Source organism: Taeniopygia guttata, chromosome 1 (assembly GCF_048771995.1).
Source record: "Taeniopygia guttata chromosome 1, bTaeGut7.mat, whole genome shotgun sequence".
NCBI lineage: Eukaryota > Metazoa > Chordata > Aves > Passeriformes > Estrildidae > Taeniopygia > Taeniopygia guttata.
The window spans coordinates 30,818,858-30,843,240 of NC_133024.1; the positions used below are offsets into that span (position 1 = coordinate 30,818,858).

General features: G+C 43.1%; 1 protein-coding gene across 41 annotated transcripts in view; it reads right to left on the reverse strand.

Annotated features, from left to right (window-relative positions):
* Nucleotides 1-219: 219 nt before the first annotated feature.
* The window catches only part of PAK1 (p21 (RAC1) activated kinase 1), a 76,191-nt gene continuing 52,027 nt past the window's right edge, over nt 220-24,383 (reverse strand). For 40 of the 41 annotated variants that reach the window (XM_072925989.1, XM_012569841.5, XM_072925892.1 and 37 more), the window contains 10 exons: nt 23,851-23,967; nt 23,366-23,540; nt 20,350-20,413; nt 19,437-19,485; nt 17,069-17,181; nt 11,639-11,756; nt 11,092-11,191; nt 9,101-9,297; nt 7,411-7,548; nt 220-5,537 (listed from right to left, as the gene is read on the reverse strand). In XM_072925989.1, coding sequence (XP_072782090.1) covers nt 5,451-5,537; nt 7,411-7,548; nt 9,101-9,297; nt 11,092-11,191; nt 11,639-11,756; nt 17,069-17,181; nt 19,437-19,485; nt 20,350-20,413; nt 23,366-23,540; nt 23,851-23,967 — 1,158 coding nt within the window. In that variant the 3' untranslated portion in view covers nt 220-5,450. 41 annotated transcript variants of the gene reach the window in all.

Genomic DNA, 24,383 nt, shown 5'->3' on the forward strand with positions numbered 1-24,383 from the left:
AATATTAACTATGTTCAAACAAGTTAAAATAAGTGGTGAAAGTCACATTTGCTGCAACAGATTTTACTGTAGTCAATTTGCTCAATCAAATAAGATCTGTTTAATCTAAAATAGGTCAGAGAAACACAACCCCTCCTTCAAGCACCCCTGTTCATTTCTACTATCACTGCAAGCATCATTGAAACAGCAAGTCAAGCAGAACCAAATAATTAATCAAGGTTTTATATCAGGTTTCAATTTTTATTTTTAAAATGGCTGAGCTGACCTGGCACATTAAACAAACCCAGCAGTACAGTACAGGAGTTATGCCAAGGCAGCATGGGGAGAAGTACATTACCCAGCAGATTTTAAAACTGCAACAGCCTCCGTATTTCCAGGTGGGACACGACACAAAGACGTCTACCAACAGCTGCAGTCAGAAATCAGTAGGTGCAGAGCAAAAAGCCTTCTTTACAAACACAAGACCAAAGCTGGGTGGCTGCTGACATGATCCCAAAGCAGAGCTGATCTCAGAAGACAAGACACTGATGCTACAAGGCAGGAGGAAATGAGCTACTTGTCATCCACAGAAGCCTGTGTTAAACTAGTTTCTGCTGTTCCACACATTCAGGAAATCTGGCCTCTCTCTTCAGCTCCTTGGCACATCAAGGCCATCTCCTCCGTTCTAGTTCCACTTCTCCTTTTCAGCAGAATTTTGTGAATTTTTTTGTGAACCTCCCAGATTAGCTCCAGCTCTAAAGCACAAGCTGTGACTCAGAGCCATATTGCTGCTCCACTCTCCACTTTCAGCACCTTTTCCCTTCTCAGGCTCCTTTCTGTTCTCCTCCTTCAGAGACACTGCTGCCCTGAGATGCAGCAGGCTGCTGTGGCACTCCCTGGATTTCCTCAGCAACTGTGCAATTGAAGTTTTAACCTTTGCTTCATCCTACCCTTTGGACCAACTCTGTCTCTCTCCCACTACTCGCTGTAGGCTCATTCTGGCAGCAAGTTTTTGTCCAGCTCCCATCTGCATTGCAGTTTTGTTGCTGTTGGCCATTCCCTGTCAAAGCTGGCAGCTGCTTCTCTAAGGTCCCAGCTTTGCCACCATGAGGTGTCATTAGCAAAAAACTAAGAGGTCCTACAGCATTCATTATACATATGCTCCATTCAGTTGGCTTATGACCCCAAAATACATTTACAGGCCCTCTATTACAGCTGAAATAAGAAGCCGTTAAAAAGTCTGTTTTATGGGGGAAAGAGGAGCAGATAATCAGTTCACCTTTAACAATTTTAACATTGAAGATGTTGTCATCCACCAGACAAATGGACTATGCTCTCAATTAGGAGTGGGCTTCAGACAACTATTATTCCTGGACACTGGTCAGAACTAATTTTGCTCTCAGCCAAGAAGGGTGGGTTCTAAGAAAGCAAGCACCTACTACAGACCATTGCAATCTTTTCTTGCACAGTACTCTGCTGTAAATGTGCCCTACTTACACCGACCTGCAGCATTTTGAGACAGATGGATCAGGATACTAACAGACATCTCCGCTAAGGCTAAGCCGAATCACACTTTTATACACCTCACAATCCTGACCAGGCACTTCTCACTCTCAGCACTTTTTCAAAACCAACCCCCTGAAAAGGGGCGTCAAACTGGCAACAAAACACTGCAGCAACTCCAGCTGCTTTGCAAAACAGTGGTGTCGATGTGGTGTCTACCCACCAAACCTCTTCTCAAGCCTTAGCCAGATTATTTAAGTCAAGTAAGTGTCTCCATGGAAACCTCCTTTCTCAAGGAGCCTCCTTTGCTGGAGAAATCCCTGCACCCCTTTTGTTTAAAAGGGGAAGGCAGTTTGGTAGGAGCATAATGCCTGCCTAGAGAAGTGCTTGTAGCAACAAATCAGTCAGATTTATGCTCCTTAAAAACACATCTATTCAATGAAGACATTTCAGGGATGGTGTGCTACTGCTGCAGCAACCAGCTAGTTCTGCTGTGCCCTCCATCCCTGTCCTGGCTCTTCACTCTCAGCCTCACAGAATATCCTGAGTTAGAAGGGATCCACAAAGATCATTGAGTCCAACTCCTGGCCCTGAGCAGGACAACTCCAAGAATCACACCATGTGCCTGAGAGTGTTGTCCAAATAACCTGCCTTCTTCCCACGTGGTCTCCATACCCCTCTCACACACAAACTCTTGGACAGAAGTCAAATTGTTTGTTTAAAAAAAAAAAATTAAACCCTAAAAATCCCTAATAGCTAAGGTAATACAAAGAATAAATGCCCATTCTTGAAACATAGGAAAAGTCTTATTGAAGATACAAATTGATACTCAAATAAGATAACTCTCTGTGTTTAACAACAGAAGATGAGTTTTATCCTTTCCCTCCACCAAGCCCTTTGCAAAATGTAGGATACAAAATTATTTCTGGTATAAGATTTCTTGAGATCCCCCAAAAAGGAAATCAGCTTTCTGAAAGGACAGTCAAAACAATTGAATATTTCATGTTCTAATATGGAAGAGAGAACTTTAATATTAGCAGGCAAATTAATAATTAAGGGCTGTGATTAAAAATGGTTTCAACTCAGGCATAAGAGAAAGTTAGGGAGAAAAAAAGGCACCAAAGAAGCCATCAAGTTGTAGTCACTTTCAAGTAACAGCAGGAACAAGATATTCTTGGAAAATAAGCCCTGGAGATTAGATTTTAAGTCAAAAAAGTCACTATTTAAGAGCCCTCTCTAGACAGGAGTGTGCCGTAGACAGGAAGGGCCCTTCAAAAGCCAACAGAGGTGCTGGAGCCGGGCGACTCACACAAAAGGAGAGGGGAGGAGAGGCTGCATTTCAGAACAACTAGAATAAAATAAACCCATTCTCTTAAGATTAGGCTAATTACAATTTTAAAAAAATATTTTTAAAGATTTTCTGAGAACATAAAAACACAATGTATCTGGTAACTAGAAACTAGGACTAGGCACACTGTAGCAATCGCCTCCTTTTCCCACTCACCCATCACAAGAGGGGACAAAACAGCCTGGGACAAGATGACACACAAGCATGGGCACAGTCTTGCAGCTTTTCCCAGCAGAAAGACTTTTGGCAACATCCCTCTCCAGCAGCCAACAGAAACCAGGCATGACTGAGTCCATGTGGAAGTCGATGAGACAGAAGCACATTGTAACATGAGGGATAAACAGTCACTGTTGATCCCTTTTCATTATGCAATAGAGGATCCAGAAGAGCAACTTAAAACACATAAAAATAACCTTTTCTATCTTGTTTGGGGAAGTTTAGCAGGAATCTTGCTGCAGGAAAATAAACTCCTGTGCCTGCTTACAGATAGGGCACATCTGCATTAAGGTTCTCATCTCAATGAGATGCAGAAAAGGGAGCGGGGAAGGGAATCAAAGAGACATCAGACACATTAAACACACTGTGGATCAAATTGAACCCTGCACTGTCTGAAAAGTAGTCAACTGTCAAATCTGCCAGTCAAATGAGATTTTAGATCAAGAGAGATCTAGCCACTAATTGTATTCCTCCCACACATGCCATCCTGAGTCTTCCAGAGGGAATACAAAGTCCTTTTCAAAGGGAATTATTCAAGCATAGTGGCCTTCTATTCCACAATCTCCATCTAAGCTCCAAGCAGATGAGCTCATCAATAGATCATATCCCTTTCCAGGTTGGCAGCTCTACTGTTTTGCCCAAGGAATTCATCCTTGGATATAAGCTTTGCGAGAGGAAACTTGACAATACTGGGAGAAAAAGAACACATGCACAGAGGGAGAGAGGCTGCAAACTGGGGCAACAGACTTCACCCCTCAGCCTTTTGTCAAATAGTGACTGCCCTGGAGCCCAAAGAATAGGAGAAAGCCCCTGAGAAGCAAAGGAACTTACAAAGTACCTACACAGAGTAAAGCTAGTGTAATAGCAGTCATGGACCGTGGGGCCAAATCAGAAAAATATGTTTAATTAAAGCCCAAGTCCAGGGAGGAAAGGGCTGAGCCAGCAGCAGGTCTCAGCACGAAGTAATGAATTTCTGTCCAACAGAAAGATGAGCAGTTACTCCAGAATAGATTTAAACTCACCCCATATGTGACCAAAGCAGTACAGAGAAAGCAGCTCCCACAGTTACAATACACATTTTTTGCGTCATTTTCACTGTGTGTAAAGTGGCCCTTGGGAGCCACTTGCTATCCCAAAGGACTGCAGAAGAAGAGGTAAAAAACAAGGTTAAATTACTTCATCCAATACATCCAAGTACCTGGTGACCATATGAGCAATGACAGGTTTGTCTGGTGACAGTGAATTCTCCAGCTCTCCTCTATCCCCAAGTTAAAAAATGCAGCAGTCACTTTATTAAAAACCAGTATACAGTTTAACATAAGCCCAGTGTTTACAACCAGTCCCTCTTCTAGAAGTTCCAGGTTTCCTGTTGTTTTACAGACTATTGGCAACCCAAGGAATCAGTAGCATAAAGAAACCATCATTTCAAAAAATTTGTGTCCCCACATCTCCACAGACAAAGCAGCATCCATTATCAGTTTGTTTTCAACTGGACTTGCTCTAAGAAACAAGAGTTTTCAACATATTTTGCAGACAAGTCTTGTCTTTACAATAGTAACTGCTCTGTTTGTTAATCACACAGGGAAGCATCTCTAAAAAGCCTCACAGCACTGATGGAATAACCCTAAAAGAGCTCTCTGTCATTTTTTTCCTGTGATTTGTTTCCTAGAGCAACAAAAATTATTTGCGATTTGTTTAACTAGTAGAGTTGCCACTAAAGGGGAAGGAGGGAGCAGGGGGCAGTTCACACCACTTGGCAAAGAGATCATCCATGAATTAAGCTCTTCAATGGCTGCAGGAAGCACACAGAGGCTTTATCCATGCTTCCTCGAAGCATCCAGCAGTGCTGCAGGGGGGATGCACCTTCACTCCCTCGTTCTCCTCTCAGCTGACAGCTGTTCACATTGCTGCTGCCTGCTTCCTTCCCTCCTCCAGTCATCCAAAGCACAGAGCAGCCTCCACGGTGTAACAGCAGCTTGGCAGAAGCAGGCAAAGTGCAGCCAGCAAATGATTTAATTTACTAAGATAAACATGGCGTAAGGCTCCACATTATTTTAAAAAATAAACACCATAAGAAATATGAAAAAAAAAAAAAAAACTGGCATCACTACATGTAGGTCAGGTCCAGACGCTCTCGGAAAGATCTTCTCACCCATACAAAATGTTCCTTCCCTCGTGTCCCCATCACAAGGATGGAAGGACAGTTCACCACGTAAGATCAGCTCTGTCCCGTTGTGTGCCCTTCCACATACAGTGAACGATGCCTCTGCCACCCTTCAGGGCGAGTCAAAGTTTTAAGAACACCCCCGTGAAGAAGGAGCAGAAGGGGAGAAGGGCAAGTAACTCAGTCTCAGAAATGAACATCTAAAAGTCTTGATGTGATGACTGTGTTGACTTCACCACTTTAATGGTTGTTCTTGGCTGCCTCTTTAGCTGCAATAATCAGAGGAGTGAGACTTGATAGAGGCTTTGCAATTTTCAAAAACTGGTGCTAGGACAAAACAAAAAGAAAAATGGTTAGATTTTTCATAACATGCCCCAGAAGTGGCTATTTTAAGCATTTTCACCTAAACCCATATGAAATCTAAGAACCTACTCTAGTCTCTGAACACATGAATCCAGAAGCTCTGATTTCTATGACAAAATTCTGGGGATTGCCTGAAGTGATGAAGAGATTTCCGCCCAACACATGCTAAATTATCCAATGTTTGCATATGTTCAAGATCAAACAAAACTCAGAAAATTCCCCTGAGGAATTATAAAGCTGTAAAACCCATAGTGAAATCCAGTGTGAAAGAAGGTCAACCCAAGTGTTTCAGACACAAGAGAGAGGGCTCCATGCAGGAATCCCCTCTCATTTCCCTGTTCCCCCTTGTCACAGGTCTGGAGAAAGCACTGCCTTGGCCTTCTACCAGATATCAAAAATTTGCAAAGCAGCTGAAATTTGGGATAGCAGCAAAGAGCTTGCAACACAACACCAGTCTCCTGTATAGGTGCTCTTCTTTAAATAAAACAATATTGATTATCAAAACAGCTCTCAGGTGAGAGTGAAGGGCAGGCCCACAAGCTGTTCTGAAAAAAAAAGCAACAATAAGCCACAAGACTTCTGAGCACCAGAAGGGATCAATCATTCAAGGCAACATGCTTCAGACAGAGAAAAAAAATAAAAAGTAAAAATTCAGAGGTCACAAGGTAGTTAAGAACAGGCTGAAGTGTTACAGTCAGAATGTTCTCCTGCTCCAAGGAACAGAACATAACTTCTTTCTGATATTTTAGGACTGAAAAATCCAGAAGAAAAAATGATCTTTCAGTTACTACCGTATTGTCAGACATTTATGCTTCATTATAGTTACAGAAGGCAGCAACACGTCCAAGTCTGAGCCCACTACACAAATTAGTGGAGAGAAAGGAAAACAAAATGGAAACTGTTAGATATTTAAGGTCTGAATGTTCCTGATCACAGATCTATTTTATCAAGACTTACATATTCTACACTCACGGCAAATTTGATAGAAAGAATGCACAAAACACTCCTCTCATCCATGTTGATAAAAATCCTTGCAGCTTGGTCCTCAACTTTCACTGTGAGTTCAGACTGAGACACCAGGTTTTCAGTGAAATATGTGATTACAGGGTGATGAGGCACTGGCACAGGTTGTTCAGAGAAGCTGTGGATACCCCATCCCTGGAACTATTCAAGACCAGGTTAGATGGGGCTTTGAGCAGTCTGATCTAGTAGAAGGTGTTCCTGCCCATGGCTGGGGAAGTGGAACCAGAGGATCTTTAAGGTCCCTTCCACTCCAAGCCATTCTATAATCAAGATATCTCACAAGCTTTGTCCTGTCACCTCTGTAAGGAGTAATATCAGGAAAACTGTAGTAAAAGTGAACTGCTCCAGTTAAGTGAAGCCATGAACACTTCAAAGAGATTCTTGATCGCTCCTCCCAAAAGGAGACAGCCATAATATCTGATAGCTAGAAGCCTTCCTGCTGTCCAAATTGGAACAAGCATGACAAGACAACACACACAGATGTCATGACCAGCCACGTAAAGAAACCATGGGAATCAGAGGGCTCAGCATCTGGCAGGCCTGGGACACAGCCATTGTTTGAGTTTGGACACAGAACATGCTGCACAGCTGCTACCAGTAGCCAGTACTGGCAAGAGAGCAGTCTTATCTCTTTATTATAGATTTTTCTTTGAGGGCTGTGGTTTTCAGTTGCCTTTTTCCCCTGAGAGGTTACCTTACCTTGTGCTTTCAGCTGATGCAGTATTTAAGACCTCAAACAAGATCTCATCGCTAAGCCTGGCCTCACTCAGGATTGTGTGATTATATTGTTCCAGTCTTGCTCCCCACCACCTACCTGTAGCAGCTCTTTGGCAGAGCCTCTCTTTTCCACGTCCATTTCAAGACAGCGATTTAGGAAGTCTCGGAATATGGGTGAAAGCTTTTCTGGATTCTGCAGTTCTGGAGTCCCATTAGTAGCAATGAGATACAGGGCCTGAGACAAAAACAAGCACCCAGGAAACAGGAGGTTATGAAGATTAGATTCCATCTCTGCATTAGAGACACCCATTTCTCCTCTCCCTCCCTACAGTTCAATAGGGAGGAAAAAAACCCCACCTTATCAGGGTCACTAATCAATGGCTACATTTCAGCAAACAGAATAGCTGCCAGCCCTACTTTTTTGTGGATGAGATCCAATCCTTTATTGTTTTACCCTTGTAATCTGGGTTTGGATCCTGCAGCCCTCTCAAGAGATTACAAGGACAAAAACAACATTCCAGACTCTGTTTACACAGGGAAGTTAACTGGCACAATTTTATCATTACTCCTGTAATGACTCATGGAAGGTAACCCTGACTAAAGAGATTTTTTTTCTGTTGGTACTCTGCTTGAGTGCATAAGGCCTAAAACATCAACACTATAAAGATGCAGCTGACTCCTTACAAAGAATGTCCAGCAGACCCTTGGGCATCTTTCCTGCAGGAAAAATGGAGTTTTGCTGCTGCTTGGGGATAAAGCACTCATATACATCCTCCTCTGAGAATCAAGAGACTGAAAATTCATCCATTTCAGGATTTCATGTGTGAAACTTCCTGGATTAATTTTCAAGAGAAACAGAAATCTGTCAGAGACTTGTTAATATACAGGCTTTTTGAGCACATCACTCAACACATCCCATGGGAGCAGTCTGATAACCTGGGAATTGGCATAAATTGAGTTAAATGAAGCCAAAGTGTTATTACTTTAACTCAGCACTGTTTTATTCCTTATAGTCTTCTTGGCTGCTACACCTTTGTCCCAGAAATCCCCTCCATTGCAAGAGATGGGGAAAAAAAGTTAAACAGAATTTTTCTGGATCCCTCCAACCTGTGTAACTGGGGAAAAAAGCCATAAACCTAGCTTATATTAAGAGCAGTGATGTCCCTACATCCTGACAGCATATCTCCTTTTGTTAATAATTAAACAAAGGAAAGACATCAGGAGGCTAAAGCCCTGTCTAAAGGCTTATTACACTTTGAATTTTACTTGAAGCATGCCAGGAGGAAGAATTTGCCCATAGGAAAAAATTCCTACTAGAATAGAATTGAATATAATCACAGAAACATAGAATGGTTTGGGTTGAAAGGGACCGGGTTGAAAGGGGCCTTAAAGATCACCTAGTTCCAATACCCCTGGCCATGGGCAGGGAACCTTCCACTGCACCAGGCTGCTCAGAGGAGAATTCTATCATTCACAGGGCAGAAAGCTTGAAGGCATGACTGCTTTGTTGCTTTGAGGTAAAACGTCTGCCTCTTCAGCACCCCAGAAAGCGGGAAATGATGAGTGTGCATGATCTAACTCACAGAAGAACCCACACCTCTGCTACCCAGAGTAAACCAAGACTTTTAACTAAGACTATCTCAGTCTTCTCACTATGACATCTAAGGAGGCCACAGCATCATTTGAGTTAGACGGGGCTGGAGGTGACGAAATCCCACTGGAGTATTCGCATGACTCAGTTCCACCAGCAGCTTAGTGAAGACCAGAGGAGAAGAGCACTTGCTTACTCTCAGAGGGTTCTCATTGAGGTAGGGCGGCTCTCCTTCGATCATCTCGATGGCCATGATCCCCAAGGACCAGATATCCACTTTGGGCCCATAAGCTTTCCGCGTCACCACCTCCGGGGCCATCCAGTACGGCGTGCCCACCATGGTGCTGCGCTTGCTCTGCTCAGGAGTGATCTGGGCACAGAACCCAAAGTCAGCTGCAAAAGTCAAATAGGGTGGAGGGAAAAGACATAAGAGTCAGCAAATTTCTCCAAAATCAACTCTTACTGACACCAGAGCTACAGTACACTTCACCCTGCTACACTCTGTGGGGTGCTGCTGCTGCAAATGTGACAGGAGGAGTGGTTTTTGTGGCTAACACACAGGATGGTGTTTAGAGCTAAGTTTCTAAACCTGGCTCTCTATGGCCATGAGGATTCTAGAGCCGCTGACTTGTCTGTGTGAAAGATGGGGATCAGGAAATAACCACACACAGAAGTTAAGACACTCACTGGTGTTGCAGCATTACACAGATGTTACACACTATGTAATATATGGCTTAAAGACCATTCCTGGGTATGGGAAAACAGGAATTAATGCAAGTCTTATCTAGATACACCCCCAGACCACAGGCTGTACTGTCTGTTGATATTTTCAGCCCATGGGTATTACTTCCCCTGTAGACATATCATCCTTCAAGCAGCATTAATTTTATAGAGCAAACAGTGTTCAGAATAAATTTAAAATATCTACATTCATATTGATTATTTTCTTTGAACAGAGAGAAGGGTGGAGGGTCTTCACATAAAGATTGCTAAGCCCTATGTTTTATTTGTATTTAGCTCACCAAAAGAAAACTAAATCTGCTCTTGTGAGCCCAGCAGAATCAACACAGCAAGATTCATCACCCATCCTGACTCCCTGTGGCATCACAGGTCTAATTTTAGGGAGAATTATGAAAATTAAACTGATTCCTAGCTGAGTTTTCATCAAGGGTAAATACCAGGAAAGGACATATGGTTCATAAACAGGGCAAATTTCCAGCAGAGCCAACAAGTAGCTCAGATCCAGAAGGTTACTGCATCATATCCACAGAGATTTCTCTAACTTTAAACTACAGTCTGGTACCAGCACACTGTGCTCAAATAAGTTATTCCATAAGAATAGAGCACTTTGGCCCCCATCAGTTATTCATTGCTAAAGGTCCTGAGACCTGGCTCTATCAAAGTTCAGCTCTAGTTTAAAAAGCAATTATGGGCAAAAAACCCCACCTTCTTACTCAGCATATCTGCACTCTGTGAATTTTGAGTCATATCTGCTGTCGCTGCCGACAAAAATAGATTTATTTATGCCTGTTGGGTGCAAGCCAACAGAACTGAGAGGAAGAAAAAGGGAGCACCATTCTGTTAAAACTATAGGTGGAAGATCATAATTCGCTGGTTTCCAGGGTTATCTCTGCATGGACAATAACAAGCACAACAGCTACCTTAGCACCCAATGGGCAGAACAGTCTTAAGATTTTCATTACCATTGATACCAGAAGGAGGAAAAAATATTTAGGCTCCAGTCTGGGTTGGCATTGTAAGATTAAATGATTTGTAGTTACACAATTTTCAATTCTCCCTCCACTTCCCCTGCCCCTTGAGTACCTGCAGTATTTTTCAGACTGAACAGGCTGTTCATAAATAAAGACTTCTAGCCTTATACCTTCCAACCCAGCTTTCTGGACTGGAGTAGCATTAAAATACTGTTATTCTTGTTCACATAAACAGATGGCCCAAAGCTAAGTGAAGCCCAAGCCTCACTTCAAGTCTGGTATCAGTTCACAAGGATTTGTGTCTGCCAATCTCCATTAAAACAAATGCCACAGAAATATCTACAGTACCATTTCTACAGCCTGTTCATCATGACAGCATCAAGCACCTCAAACACCCATCTCCCTAAAATGTCTGGCCCAGAGCAGATAACTGGCATGGGTTGACAAGTCATCAGCAGTAACATTCCCTGCATACTTAGTTTGACAGAGCCATCCATTCCCAGCAGGATGTTGTCACTCTTGATGTCCCTGTGAATAACTTGGTTTGAATGGAGGAATTCCAGGGCTTGGAGACACTGAAAAATAATTGAGATATTCTTACTGTGCATGAAATGGTTCAACAATCACAATTAGCCAACTAAAGGACTCAAACAGACTGTGCATTTTTGGTAGTAAGGGCGCAGTGTGTTAGGACCTTTCATATCTTCAGTATATGCAGGGCCACAGGGAGATGTCACTTTGGGATCACCAGGTCCTAAGAGGACAAGTTAAGTCCCAAAAGCCTTGAAGAACAGGCAAAACCAGGAGGATCCCACCCCCATTTCCCACTCTAGTTCCTGCCTCTGGGATGAAACATGAGGCTTGCATTAGAATTGTATGCTGCATCCTCACAGGTGACATCCACCCTCTAAAAGAATGACTGTCACGTTACAGAAGCTGGAAACATTTCCATAGAGTCAGTGACAGGTTATGGAAACTTTGTGTCCCATTCCCAACCAGAACTCCCTCTGAGTGCTCCTCACCTCCCGGCACACGGCGGCGATTTGTCCCTCGTCCATGCAGGTCTCCGTCACGACATCGGTTAGAGAGCCTCCTGCCAAGTACTCCATCACCACCCAGAGCTCTTCTCCTACAAGGTAACTGAAGAGCCCAGGCTAGGTTTTAAAACCAGAATGCACAGGGTTTTAAAGCTCTCTTACAAGTGCAATAAAAACAAGAGCTGCAATTAACAGTATTGGGGAACACGTGTTCCTGGTACTATCTGTGCGTGGGAGCATCTGATCACAACCTGAATGACCAAAGAGAAGGGTGAGTGCAGGAAGTCAAGGAGAGGTGCAGTGGGAGAGCTGGATACAAGTTTCTCGTCCATAAAAGCAAGGCTGATTTTTTCTGCTGTGGAAAGGATGCAGACTAAGATGGAGACATGACCTTACAACTTCTCCCACTGCTGGGAGAGAAGGCAAAGAGCTACTATTCAAGGATGGGGTCCAAGCACGCAACCCAGATATTTGCCACACAGCAATGGCTTCTGAGGGCTCTTGTACTGGAAGAGGTGGCTGGGGGCTATTTCATTACTCCTGGCATCCTGACTGCTTTGCCTCAGCCCAGGGACAGTTCTGGGTGACACAAAAGATGGCTACCCACAATCAATCATGAGAAAGCATTTCTTTATAAGCATCATGCACTTGAAAACCACCTCAATCTTTTCCACATTATCAAACTGGTCTGTGATTTGGTCTGAAAATTTCAGAACCATTCATAAAGGCAAAGGAGTACACCTTATTGAATGAAACAGCAATTCTAAAGACTTAAAATAAAAAAATCAAACTCCTAAAAGGTAGGTCTTTTCTAAAAAAGGCTCATAGGAAGATGGGGAGGAGACAACTGATGTGAGAGTGGCTTTTCTCAGTCACTTGGGATATTCGTCTCTGCTGAGTGTGTGTGTACCCATGTTTAAAAGTGGAAGACAGGACATGAAGACTTCAGCAATAACTCATTCAAAACAAACAAAAATGAATCAAAAAAAAACCCCAAAACAAACAAAAAAGAAACCAAAGGAAAAACAAATAAAAAAACCCACCAACTATTTCTGCCTGTTTTTGGACCCATCAACACAAACTTCCATGACCAATAAATACATCAGGATGACACATTCCTGAAGGAAGGAAGCATCGGTATGAAAACCCACCTTTTCAGCCTATCCTGTCATTTTTCAAGTGAGTGGACAAAAGAGTCAAAAGTGAGAGGGCAGAGAATGTAATTAAAAGCTTCATTTGGCATTAGAGTTCATCAAGGACACATTTGCTTTGCTACAAAACACTGATCCTACTGAGGAATGGATTTGCCAGAAGCCAAATGCAAAAGCTGGGATAGGTACTGGAGAACAACTAGGTAAAAAGCAACAGTAAAGGAGAAAGAAGGCATTAAGCTTTGCATGGAAGGTAGAGATGAGTGAAACATCACAGGGATGAGCAAGGTGTGGTATTTACCACCAAAGGACACACTGACAACACTAAGCTGATGAAAAAAATCCCCCTAAATAGTAATAATGGTCTGAGCTACACCTAGATGACAATAGTGTTACAGTTATGGACAGCTTTTAATTCCAGAGACAAAGTGGGCATCTTGGTTTGCTGGTGCTGAGGACTATGTAGGGAGGTGCCATCTGCAGATTCTTCCAGGATACAAAGCCCAAGGGCACAGGGCTGTGCTCCTGCAGCAGAGAGGTCTCAAACTCCACTATGGAACAGAAGCTGATGCACTGGCATTTTTTCTTCCCAGCATTACAGACTCCAGCAACAGCAGTACCAGCGGCAGAGAAGCCCCTCTGAGTGAGAGAGGAGCAGCAAGACTGCTTTCAGAAGCACTGCTGGTAACTCTGTGGGTCATTTAGCTGCTATTGGGCTCTGAAAGCCCAGCTCCAGCCACACTCTTCCTTCCTGCCCCTATGCCATAGCTACTTTGTCACTTCTGCCAAATCAGGCTCTCTGCAGATTTTATCAGCACCCTTTCAACACATCACCCACCACGGACATCACAAGGTTTCCCTTCACTGCCAGTAGCACTCTCTGCAGCCCAGATCCCCTCTCTGCAGCCCAAATGCACTTGCCTGTATGAATGAGGGCAGAACGGGCTCTTTGCATGACAATCTCAGGTTCCACATGCTGGGAGCAAGCTGGTATCTCTCTGCAGCCAAAACAGATGGAGCGAGCCGAGAACCACACTGTGAAACCAAAGCTCAGCCATAGCAGCCACAAACATGTGCCAAGATCCTGGCAACTCAATAATTGATAGATTTGACATAACACACAGGGAGGGGAACTTAACAGTGGCTCCCTGCCAGTGTCACCAAAGGAATGGCATTCCAGGGTGGTACTGTCTCAGGGATCTTTCCACTCTCTTGCCAGTCTTAGTCCCTGAGCTGCCCACTGTTGGCATGACTCAAACCCACTCTCTCAGCAGCTCTAGAGACACCACCAGGAAGTCCATACACCTACACACTGCTCTGATGCGACATCAGGGACAGCATGGTGTAACATATTGTCGCCCACGGTCACCTTCCAGAACAAGCTGGCAGTAAGAAAAACCTGATGAAAATCTGTTAGGAAGAAGGAGATGGTCCACAGCTTTCTCTTCATCCATCTGCAAGAGCAGGTAATGTCTGATCCCGTAAGGTGTTCCTCAGCCTTCACTTAGATACCTTAGGAAGCTGTTCACCAAGCCCTCTCTATCACAAATACACATTCTTTATTGATAAAACTGATGGAATTTGGAGTTGCTCAAAAGTGCAAGTTCATTCATTACAGAATTTTGCACCACTAACATGCCTCCAACATGCAAACATGACTGCAGCCTGGAAAGAAACCAGTGTGCTCTTGTAGCATGACTGCCTTACATCTCCAGCTTTATTCACTGACCACCCATCCTTACTACATATTGGGGTTGGGGTAAACGAGGCTACCACATATTTGGGAGTTTAAGTTAAGGAGTTGTTCAGAACAAAACTAAAGGGCAGGAGTTTACTTTGCCTAGCATGGGGCATCTGATGCCTGTGTTTAGATGGCTGAGTTCAGAAGCAGGGCTCTGAGGGCCTCCTTCAGGCAGCAGAAAGGAACTGGCACCTCCAGCAGGTAACTCAGCACAAGTGGCTGTTTGTCTGTACAGATGACTAGTGTCACTGTCCTCAGAGCCAGATGCTTCCAAATCCAGCTCCTAAGTAGAGCTGAATTAGGCCATGTCACTATCTTAAATATCACAGCACACCTTTGTGCAACACTGGCCACTTTTCTGACTGCAGCAGAAAAGCTGCTTAACCACAAGCAAGTAGGCCATGCAGTTAACAGAGGACAAAGCACAGGAAACCCTTGCATAAGGGCAAGGAGCTGAGAGAGCTGTTTTAGGCCAATGATGACCTTGCAGCTGCCATTAGGGACTCAGAATGGGAGACTGTAACAGAACCACAAAGCAGAAGCCAGGCCCTGCAGTGATCAGCACATCCTTCCCCCATCTACTTCAGCAGGAGGCAGAAGCCAGTAAGTGGCATCCAAATATCAGCTTAATTCAGCACTTGGGAAGCACAGGCACATTTAGGCTGGGTAAGAGGGACACAGCTCCCCAGCAACAGAATCCTGCAGTTGCAGAGCTGAAGTGGCATAATAGGCACAAGAACCCCCATGTTCATCCCAGTTGCTGTTCTGTCCATGTGCAGCACTCAAACAAAAGCTAATCCCTCTGATAAAGATTAGTGAAAGTGGAGGATAAAAGCAGCAGCTTTTGTTGCCGCAAGTTTGAACAAGACAGCCAGAGATGGAGCTATCCTGCAGCTGGGATGCACTGGCTAGACAAGGCAAGTGAATGTACACAGCAACGCTTGCTAATGGGAAGAGCCTGTCTCTCAAACAGTTTTGTCAAAACAAAGCCTCTAATGAGCCAGAGGGAAATAACTGCTCTAGCCCAGATGCAATTCTTAACCACTTGTTTCATTTTACACTGGTAACATTCTTCTCCTCTCTCTAGGAAGAGGGCGTGTGCCCAGCATCAGAGCCCTGCACACACACCTCTGTCATTAAAAGCTCAGGAGCAGACTTTCTGTCTCCTCAACAAAGTAGCAGTTTACAGCTATGTATGGGACACAGCACCACAAAAATTCAGCAAATCAACTGCTGCAGTTCATAAGTACCACCTGTTTTGGCTAAGACATTAAAAGCCTGCAAAAGAAACTTATTACAGAAACAGCTGATTAGATTTTTATATACACACAGAGAAAAAAAGTACGCAAATCCTCTCTCAAATTTCTAGAGATTCTAGGTCACATCCCTTTGTTGTATCTTCCAAAAAACCCAAGCTGCTGAGATTAAAGTCTGCAGCCCACCTTATCCTATCCAAGCAGTCTTTACCCTTACAATAACCCCAACCTGTGGTTCATCAGAACTGCTACATTCAGATTTTGAGTGCAGCAGACTGAAAATCTTGCTGCAGCTCAAATGGAACTAGCTATAGTTTTAAGAAGTGAGTGACATAGGCTTGACACAATGCAGCATTGCCATGTTGATGGCGAATTCAAGAAACCATTAAATGCTTTATGCCTGCTGGACTTTCAGCATCATGGAATGAGAGAATGCTTTGGGTTCAAAGGGACCTTAAAGACCACCTAGTTCCACACCCCTGCCATGGGCAGGGACACCTTCCATTACACCAGTCTGCTCAGAGTCCCAGCCTGGCTTTGAACACTGCCAGGACAACTGTATCTTCTCTGGGCAGCTGTGCCAGTGCCTCACCACCTTCACAGTAAAGAATTTCTTCATTATATCCAACCTAAATCTACCCACTTATCTGAAAACTGTTCCATCTTGTTCTATCACTATCTGCCTAAAAATTCACTCTCTCTCTCTTCTTAAAAGTCCCCTAAAGTACTGCAAAGTACTGTAAAGCTGTGTTGAGGTCTCCCCAGACTTCAGGTTATGTGTCACATGTCATTCACCCTCACTGCTGTTACGCTACTGTGCAAAAACCTCAGCGGACAGTCACAGGGACAGCACTACATCTAACCCTGGAAGCAGTCTGCTCCTCTGGCAGCACAACACCAGCATTGCCCAGTGGAAAAAAAAAAAAAAAAAAAAAGCAAATAGAAATATTACATTTCAAATCGTTTATATTTCTCCTTTAGTAACAGGAAGGAAATAAGCAGGAAGTTTGTTGCATCAAATTTGGCAACGGAGAGAGATGAAATATGCAGTCCTGACAGGACCTTAGTTGCCAGCAACTCTGAAGACTGCCTAGACATCCCACTAACACTGGTTCAGATACCTGTTTCTTCTCATTCTGGAGAGAGACTGCCAGGCTACCCACACTCCCACAGTGCTTTAAGCAGTGCAAGGTTCTGGAACCCTTAAGCCACTGACAAGAAAGTGTTTTCCAGTGTCCCTTTGTGAGCCCTTCAAACACTGACATACCTGTCCAAGTAGTTGACAATGTTGGAGTTTTTGTTTTCCCTCATCACAAGGATCTCATTAATAATCAGTTCTTTCTTGGGCTGCTGCTGCAAATTCATCTGTTTGATTGCAACCTGCAGGGAAAAAAGATCAAGTAAAGCATTATTGCAGGAGTCCCCAGAAACCTGGCAGTACCAGTTGATTTAGTCCCACATCCACATGAGGGAGGAAAAACACCTTTTGATCATGAGGTCACTTTTTCATCATTAGCTACTGAATTACCATTCCATAACTCTGCAGGTTCCTGCAGCCAGTCCATTTCCACATATGCTAGATGATACTTAATGAAAAAAAGAATGAGGGGAATTGCCATTTTCATACTGGACCTTAATGTCACAGCTGGATAGCTGTCTCCATCTACAGTTTCTTGGTAATAAAGAAGAGATCCCCTTGCTCTGGCATGGACTGGTATGTTAAAACCTTTTTGTTTCTGAAAGGATTCTTATTAATTTTATTTTTAATTGGATGTTTCTGAAAAATATTTGGTGTTTTTTTCCTGCTCCCATGCAAATTTTGGCTTCTAGAAATCTGAAGTAGGGTGGGTAAAAGAAATCTATTAAAGAAACCATGCTTGGTACTTCAAGGTAGTTACTCTATTTCTTTTGTCACAAAAATACCTGGAGGAGATAAGTACAAATGTTTAAATAAAAGGTGAAAATAAATGAATTAGAGTCAGCTTTATGTCCAGTCATGCCCGAAGGGCAACAGGGATGGATTTGTCAGCTGCAGCCCTTTGGTTTAGTAGCTTTCTTCGTGTTTTAGGGTATCTGCTCTGCATGTACGTATGCAAAGAGCAGGAAGGTTACAACATGTTTGTAACTCTTGCATTCAAGTTTCCACACTACCAGCACTTCATAGAGCCCTGGCCCTCAGAGGAGCCTTCAAATCAGCAAACCTACTCAGCACAGCTGGAGGCACAGGTAACTCATAGAGGTTACAATTCACCTGTTTTGGCACAATATTTAGGCAAAGGGAATGAAGTGAAACACCCTTACAAAACTGCTACATGCAGAGAAAGAGGCCTGGGTGAATGGACTGGAGCCAGCAACTACAGTAACTCACAAAAACAAGGATTAAAAAAAACAAGCCACAGAGTCCCAATATAGATGGATACAATTAGTGTTTTGATAGAATATAGCAGGGAAGACCAAATAAAACTCCCAACACATGAGAAGGCAAGAGCAGACAGACATGCTGCTTTTCCACAGTATTTGTGAGGGCTGTACTTTAGGAACACAAAAACAAAAACGCTAGGCTGCTCTTTGTACAAGACCAGAGAGAAGAATGAAAGACGAAAAAGAAAGAGAAGGCATTATATGCAGGTAAAGAAATTCCCAGTGTTTCCCTGAACTGAGCTCCTGAGTTCACTGCACTTCATAGAAAGGAACAAGCAACAGCATGGCAAAGTTACAGTGACCCCAAATGCAGATTTAAAAATTCAGAACCTGATCACACTAATGTAATAGGAATGATTTAAAAATCTTCACATGGGAGTCACCCAAGGGGTCCAGAAAGAAAGCAGAAAATCATCAAAGGACTTCCCCCTCCTATAAAATTTCTTCTGCTTCAAAATAAATATAAGAACCTTTCCTTAAAGGCTGCAATTAAAGCGTATTAATTCTTCAGGAACTAAAAAAGGAGGTGAAGGAATTTCAGGAAATTTACTGATGAATAACTCTTACATTGTACAAATGCAACACATTGTTGCAGACTTCCATAAATATATCTGGAATAACACACACTTTCATCTTTCAAAAAATCCTCCACCTAGAAATAAAAGTTTCCACAGATGCTGCATATCCATCACTACTAGTTTATTATGCAGGCAATAAGTATGGCACTTTTTAATATTTGTGAGGGGAAAAAAGAAAAGACAGGCATTCCTTGTCTCACAATTCAAGGGCAGAAAGTAAGCAGGCAAGGGGTGGGACAGCAACTATTTCTGTGCAAGTTAAGTCCTATAAGTGTAGGAAGCAAAGGAGCAGAGAGCAAATAAAAGAGTTTGTATGGAGACAGGCAGCAATCTTGGGGAAAAAGGGTGAAACTTTTACTGAGGAACTGCCCAGTCCAAACATTTGCTTCTAGCCTTTCCAATCACAGAAAGAATATTTATAAACATGAAATAATTTAGTAATCAAAACTTGTGAAGTAATTTTTTCCAGTTCTCTGCTCAGACCACTCAACCATGTCCCATTAGTAAGTAAATAAAGACCTCATTAAAAATAAAGTGTCATGAATCTCTGAAAGACAGTCTTTATTTTGTAGCATCAACTTGAATTTTTGGGACACAATCCAAAATCCACTGCTGTGGTACTCTGGCAGCACTTACCTCCTGTCCTGTAGCTACATCTATTGCTGTGTAAACTGTACCTGAGGCTCTAAACAAAACAGAGGAAAGAAAAAGAAATTATTTATTACTGTCTCAAAGTAAAAGTGAGAGCTTAACACATGCCCCTTCCCACTTGTCCCTCTGAAGTGCTCTCAATCCCATTCCTTTACATGCAACAATTCTAGTGGTAAACATCATCTGAAATATTTCTGAGACAAGGCTGTTGTTGAGACAGAAGCCAGAGGACTTATGGGGAGAAAAGTTCCTAATAAGGGACATTGTGGTTGTCCAAACCCTTGCTGCTAAACCAGCAAACTGCAGGACTGAGTTTATTCCATTTCAAGTGGCACGACCACACTACCCTGGCTTGCAGAATGCCCAACATGCTAACAGAGCAACAGGATCAGCTGAGGTAAACGGGGCATTTGTAGTGAGGAAAACAGGAGTTTGAGCCTCAGCACATGGATCTGATTGCAGATCTGTGTTCTTCCTCAGTACAGTCTCTCCTAAAATTCTACTTGCTCCCCACCTTGTTTAGAGGGGCACAGCACATGCCTTGAGGAGAGCTGATTCAGAAGCAAAAATGTAAACTGAAGATGGTCTTGCAGTTCTTTCCCTGCTTGTAGCTGTATTTATCAACCTGATCATCTAATGGCATGATTTCTTATATTACAACACAGTTCCACAAAAACCCAGTTCCTGTAACTTTGCCAGGAACAGGAGAAGATTTGGAGGGATGTGGAACCCAGCAAAACAACCAAGAACAAAAAGAAGAAAACAAATAAACAATGAAACAAACTTTCCAAAGTATCCCCAACAGACTTTCCAGCAAGCTAACTTAGCCTGGTTTTGGTGACTTCTTCTTAGCATCAGGAAATGAAAGGCTTAGGACAGAGAAGAAGCACACACTAACCCCTGTCCGATCTTCTCAAAATTCGTGTACTTCTTTTTTGGATCGCCCACACTCACGATACTTCCTACAAAAAAAAAAAAAAAAAAACCAAGAGGATTTTCTTCCAGTCCTTTATTCATACAGCTATAAGAGCTAACTGTAAGAACAGCTCCATTGACCACAGTAGGGTCTGTCTCATGAAACAGTCATCAGAAATCCAGAGGCACACAGACACCAAGGAAGTCCTCAGTAATTTAAGCACATCCCAGGTGCACCATTCCCCTGTAGCAGGAACTTCCCTCCAGAAATGATGGGACACACACATTAAGAACATTTAACCTGAGCAGTCATTACTAGGTGCAGGATAGAGATACACAGCCTGACACATGGAAAAGCAATTACTTGTTGTAAACCTGCTACATAAAGTCACTCCCAGCTTCAACACCGTGGATGATCCAAAATGCCCCTGCACTGCAATGTCTCTGAATTTGGAGGCTGGGCTCTCAATCATCTTGGAGGCAACAGTCTGTTATAAAACTAGTCAAAGATTTCCCAATACCATTACAATTTGTAGCAGGAAAAAAATGTACTTATGATGTTTTTGTACCAGCACAACCACAACCATTTACTGACCCAGTGACTGGGCTGCAAGACTCGGAGGAGAAGGTAGAGAGATCCTCCAGAGCCAAACCTCCCCTGCCTGTCCTGGACAATTCTCAGCTCTTCCTCCAGGAGTCTGACAGTCAGCACAGGTTTTAGCAGCAGTTACCAGCATCCCTCTGGTTTTGGAGAGCCACCTGAGACCACCTCAGCTCATTCTCCCAAAACCAAAAGAAACTCTATCACTGCCTTCCTCAAAGGGAAAAGCACTTTGCCTGGTGTTCCACAGCACAGGGCTGCAAGTGGCTGCAAACTTAAACTGATTTTGATAACTCCCATGTGGCAGGGAATTACACCCTTTTTAGGGTGAAGGAACCAGAGCCAGCAATTTCTAGAGCTCAGCTGGGAGCCAGTCTCCTCTCTAACAGCACCAGGGTGGCCAAAAGGATCAAGGGATGCAGAGCTGCATCAGAGCTGGCGTTTGCAAGTCACTGAAGCTGCCAACATACGGTGCTGCTCTCACAGGGTCCGGGTCTGAGCCTGAACAGATGTGTATTGGCAAAGAGACTGCTCGTGGTCATTTAGCCAAGAAATCCAGTAGCAAGCAGAACAAGAGCAGGCTATTTTCAGACAGCACTGAAGAGCAGCCAAACCCAGAGGGTTTAGGACAGACAGAGGTAGAAGTAGGGAATATCATCCATGTTTGGAGAGGAGGGTAGGAAGAGAAATCTGGCTTTACAAAACCCACTCTGCAATTACAGAAGCAATGCTGTCTGCCCTGAGGACTGGTATTTCTGGAAAAATATTCAGAAATTTTCCCTCAAAGCCTAACACCGGCTAGAAGCTCAGACTGCAAATGCTTCCCCAAGGCAAGGACTGGACAGAATGCTGTGGTGACAAGTGGCAGTTGCCAGTTTTGCCCTGTTTAATGCTGATAATTCTAAAATGGTGGGGTATTTCCTACCTTCCAAAGATCCAGGTGAGGATTCATTAATGTTTGCCCCAATGCTGTATTTCTTCTGAAACGTAGGGATTGAGCAGCCCTTTTTAAACATTTGCATGCATTTAGCACATCTTTTGTACGTGTAAATATTTTTTGCTTTATGATTTTAATCATTTTAGTTCCATGTCAAACTAAAATGCAAAAAGGTTGCTTGGCTGCACAAGTACAGCTCCATTGCCTTCAGTGGAAAGACATTTTTACTTAGATTAAGACTAAAGATTAAAACTTCATAACATTTTCTGACTAGCCCACATATAGACGCTGACACCTGGAGCAAACAAGGTGTCAGAAGGTACATCTGCTTCTCAACACTCCCAAAAGTAGCACTTGCACTTCTCTGCATGACTGAAGTGGGTGTATTTTTATTAGCATAGCATTTTTTTTCCTGCCACAGTTGCTGCTCGCCCTGCCTGGTCACAAAAATGTCTTGAATCCTTAATGATACAAAAATCCTGCTAATTGAGTGAGTGAGGCTGGCGTTTTGAAACAATGGGTATGAGTTTTCCAACAGCAAGCAGTCCCATTTAATTAGCCATCAAGTCAATTTAGGCTTTATTTAGAGAAATTAGTTACTCAGATACCATTCTAATATTTAAATTTTTTTTTAAGTTATATCCTCAGATTAAGTCTTTATCTAACTACTAGACTCTTATTCCTAAAATACTGACAAATATGTCCTCAAACCAAACAGGCCAGCCTTATCAGAGGTGCAAACAGAATTTAAGTCAACTGACAAGCAACGCATGGATGTCATTAATACAGGATTAGTAGTTCAAAGAATTATAAATGTTCTACTCTAATAAAACCTGGGCCAGGCTGAGAATAGCAATCAATTGCATCAAAGAGCTGGTTCAGCTGTTGGATATGCCACAGCATAACCCAAAACCACCAGGCACCAGAGCAGCACTTGCACTGGATGTAGGAACTGTTAAAGACATGAGGACACATCTGAGAGACTTGATGAATTTTTCTCAGAAAAAAACCCACCAATTTGGCTACCCACAAAAATGTTAAAGCACTTAAAAATAACCAAGTCACTTTACACCATGATACTGTGGAAGGCAAATTTGGGGATGCATTAATTTTCTCTCCATCTTTTAGACACCTCATATCTAACATCGCAATATAATCGTTCATGCTTCAGAGCTACAGAATAAGATGTGGAACGATCTCAGACTTCATAGTTAAATAGATCTTATTTATTCAGGGCTGGTTTTGCAGAGCCTGAGGATCTACAGCTCCCTGGTGATTTCAGCCAGTATCACAGGTGCTCAGCTTAAATTCAAGCTCACCCCTTATACCTGCCCCAATTTTTATTGTGACCATGTGCCCACGTCTTTGGTAAGGGATCGCAAAACAGGGAAACATTTCAGCTTATTGACATTCTGAGAAACCAACTCCTCAGGAGTTTAACTTTTTTAAAGAAGGACATACTTAATTTTTCCAGTATCTCTTCATCTGACATTTTGGGCTTTTTCTTTTGCTTCTCCGTGTTTCTGACCAGCATGTCAGGTGCAGCTGTGCTGTTTTCCGAGGGAGAAGAAATAGGAGAGGTGGCCACATCTCTGGTAGGCGGAGGAAGAGGGTCTATCACAGAGCGGGTGTATATCTAATTTTGTTGGGAAAAACACACAAGTCAGGTGAAGATTTAAACATTTCTATTCATCCTGTTACTGCTGCTGTTAGGGATGCATTTCTATAGCTGCTTTGTTAGCAACTAACATCACTAATCAAGGACTCGTGCCCCCACAACTAGGCAGGTGACAACACTAAGGTACTCTGCCAGAAGGAATGGCTCCCACTGCCTCCCTCCTGCTCCCAAGAAGGGCTCAGCATCAAACCATGCAGAGGGACAAAGTCACAGGCAAGGGCTGACTGTGATTGCAGCAGTGCAGGCTGAACAAAGAATTTCTCCTCACAGATTTGGTGTGTTCAGGTCGTGGAGCTATCACAGGGGGTGGAGCTGCATCATCTTCATCGTCCTCATCTTCAGACACTGAGGGCACTGCAGGGGTCTCAGAGACAGCCTTCACATTCTGCAAGGAGTTGCACAAATAGCAAAAACTAAAACCCAATCACACATTAGAAACAAAATCACAAACATTAGATTAAGGTCCTAACAGAGATTGCACTGAAGCAAGTGCAGAAAAACAATAATCAGAACAAGCTGGTGAGTTACAGTGTCTGAAAAATTCAAAGCCCAAGGTTCCTGGGTCTTCGTGGGAAATGGATGTGCAGCCCAACACTGCCTGACACACCACCTCATCTGCTTGAGTGACAGCAATCCTCTTCCCAAGGACCTGAGAAGACCTGGGCTATTTCACTGCACTCCCAACATCCACACAGCTGACCAGCAAGTTTTGGGACGCCCAAGTTTAGAAATATCTGTCTCTGTTTATACTGTCTCTTAGGGGTTTTTGCTTGCTTCAAACCCAGACCATTCAGTAGGAAG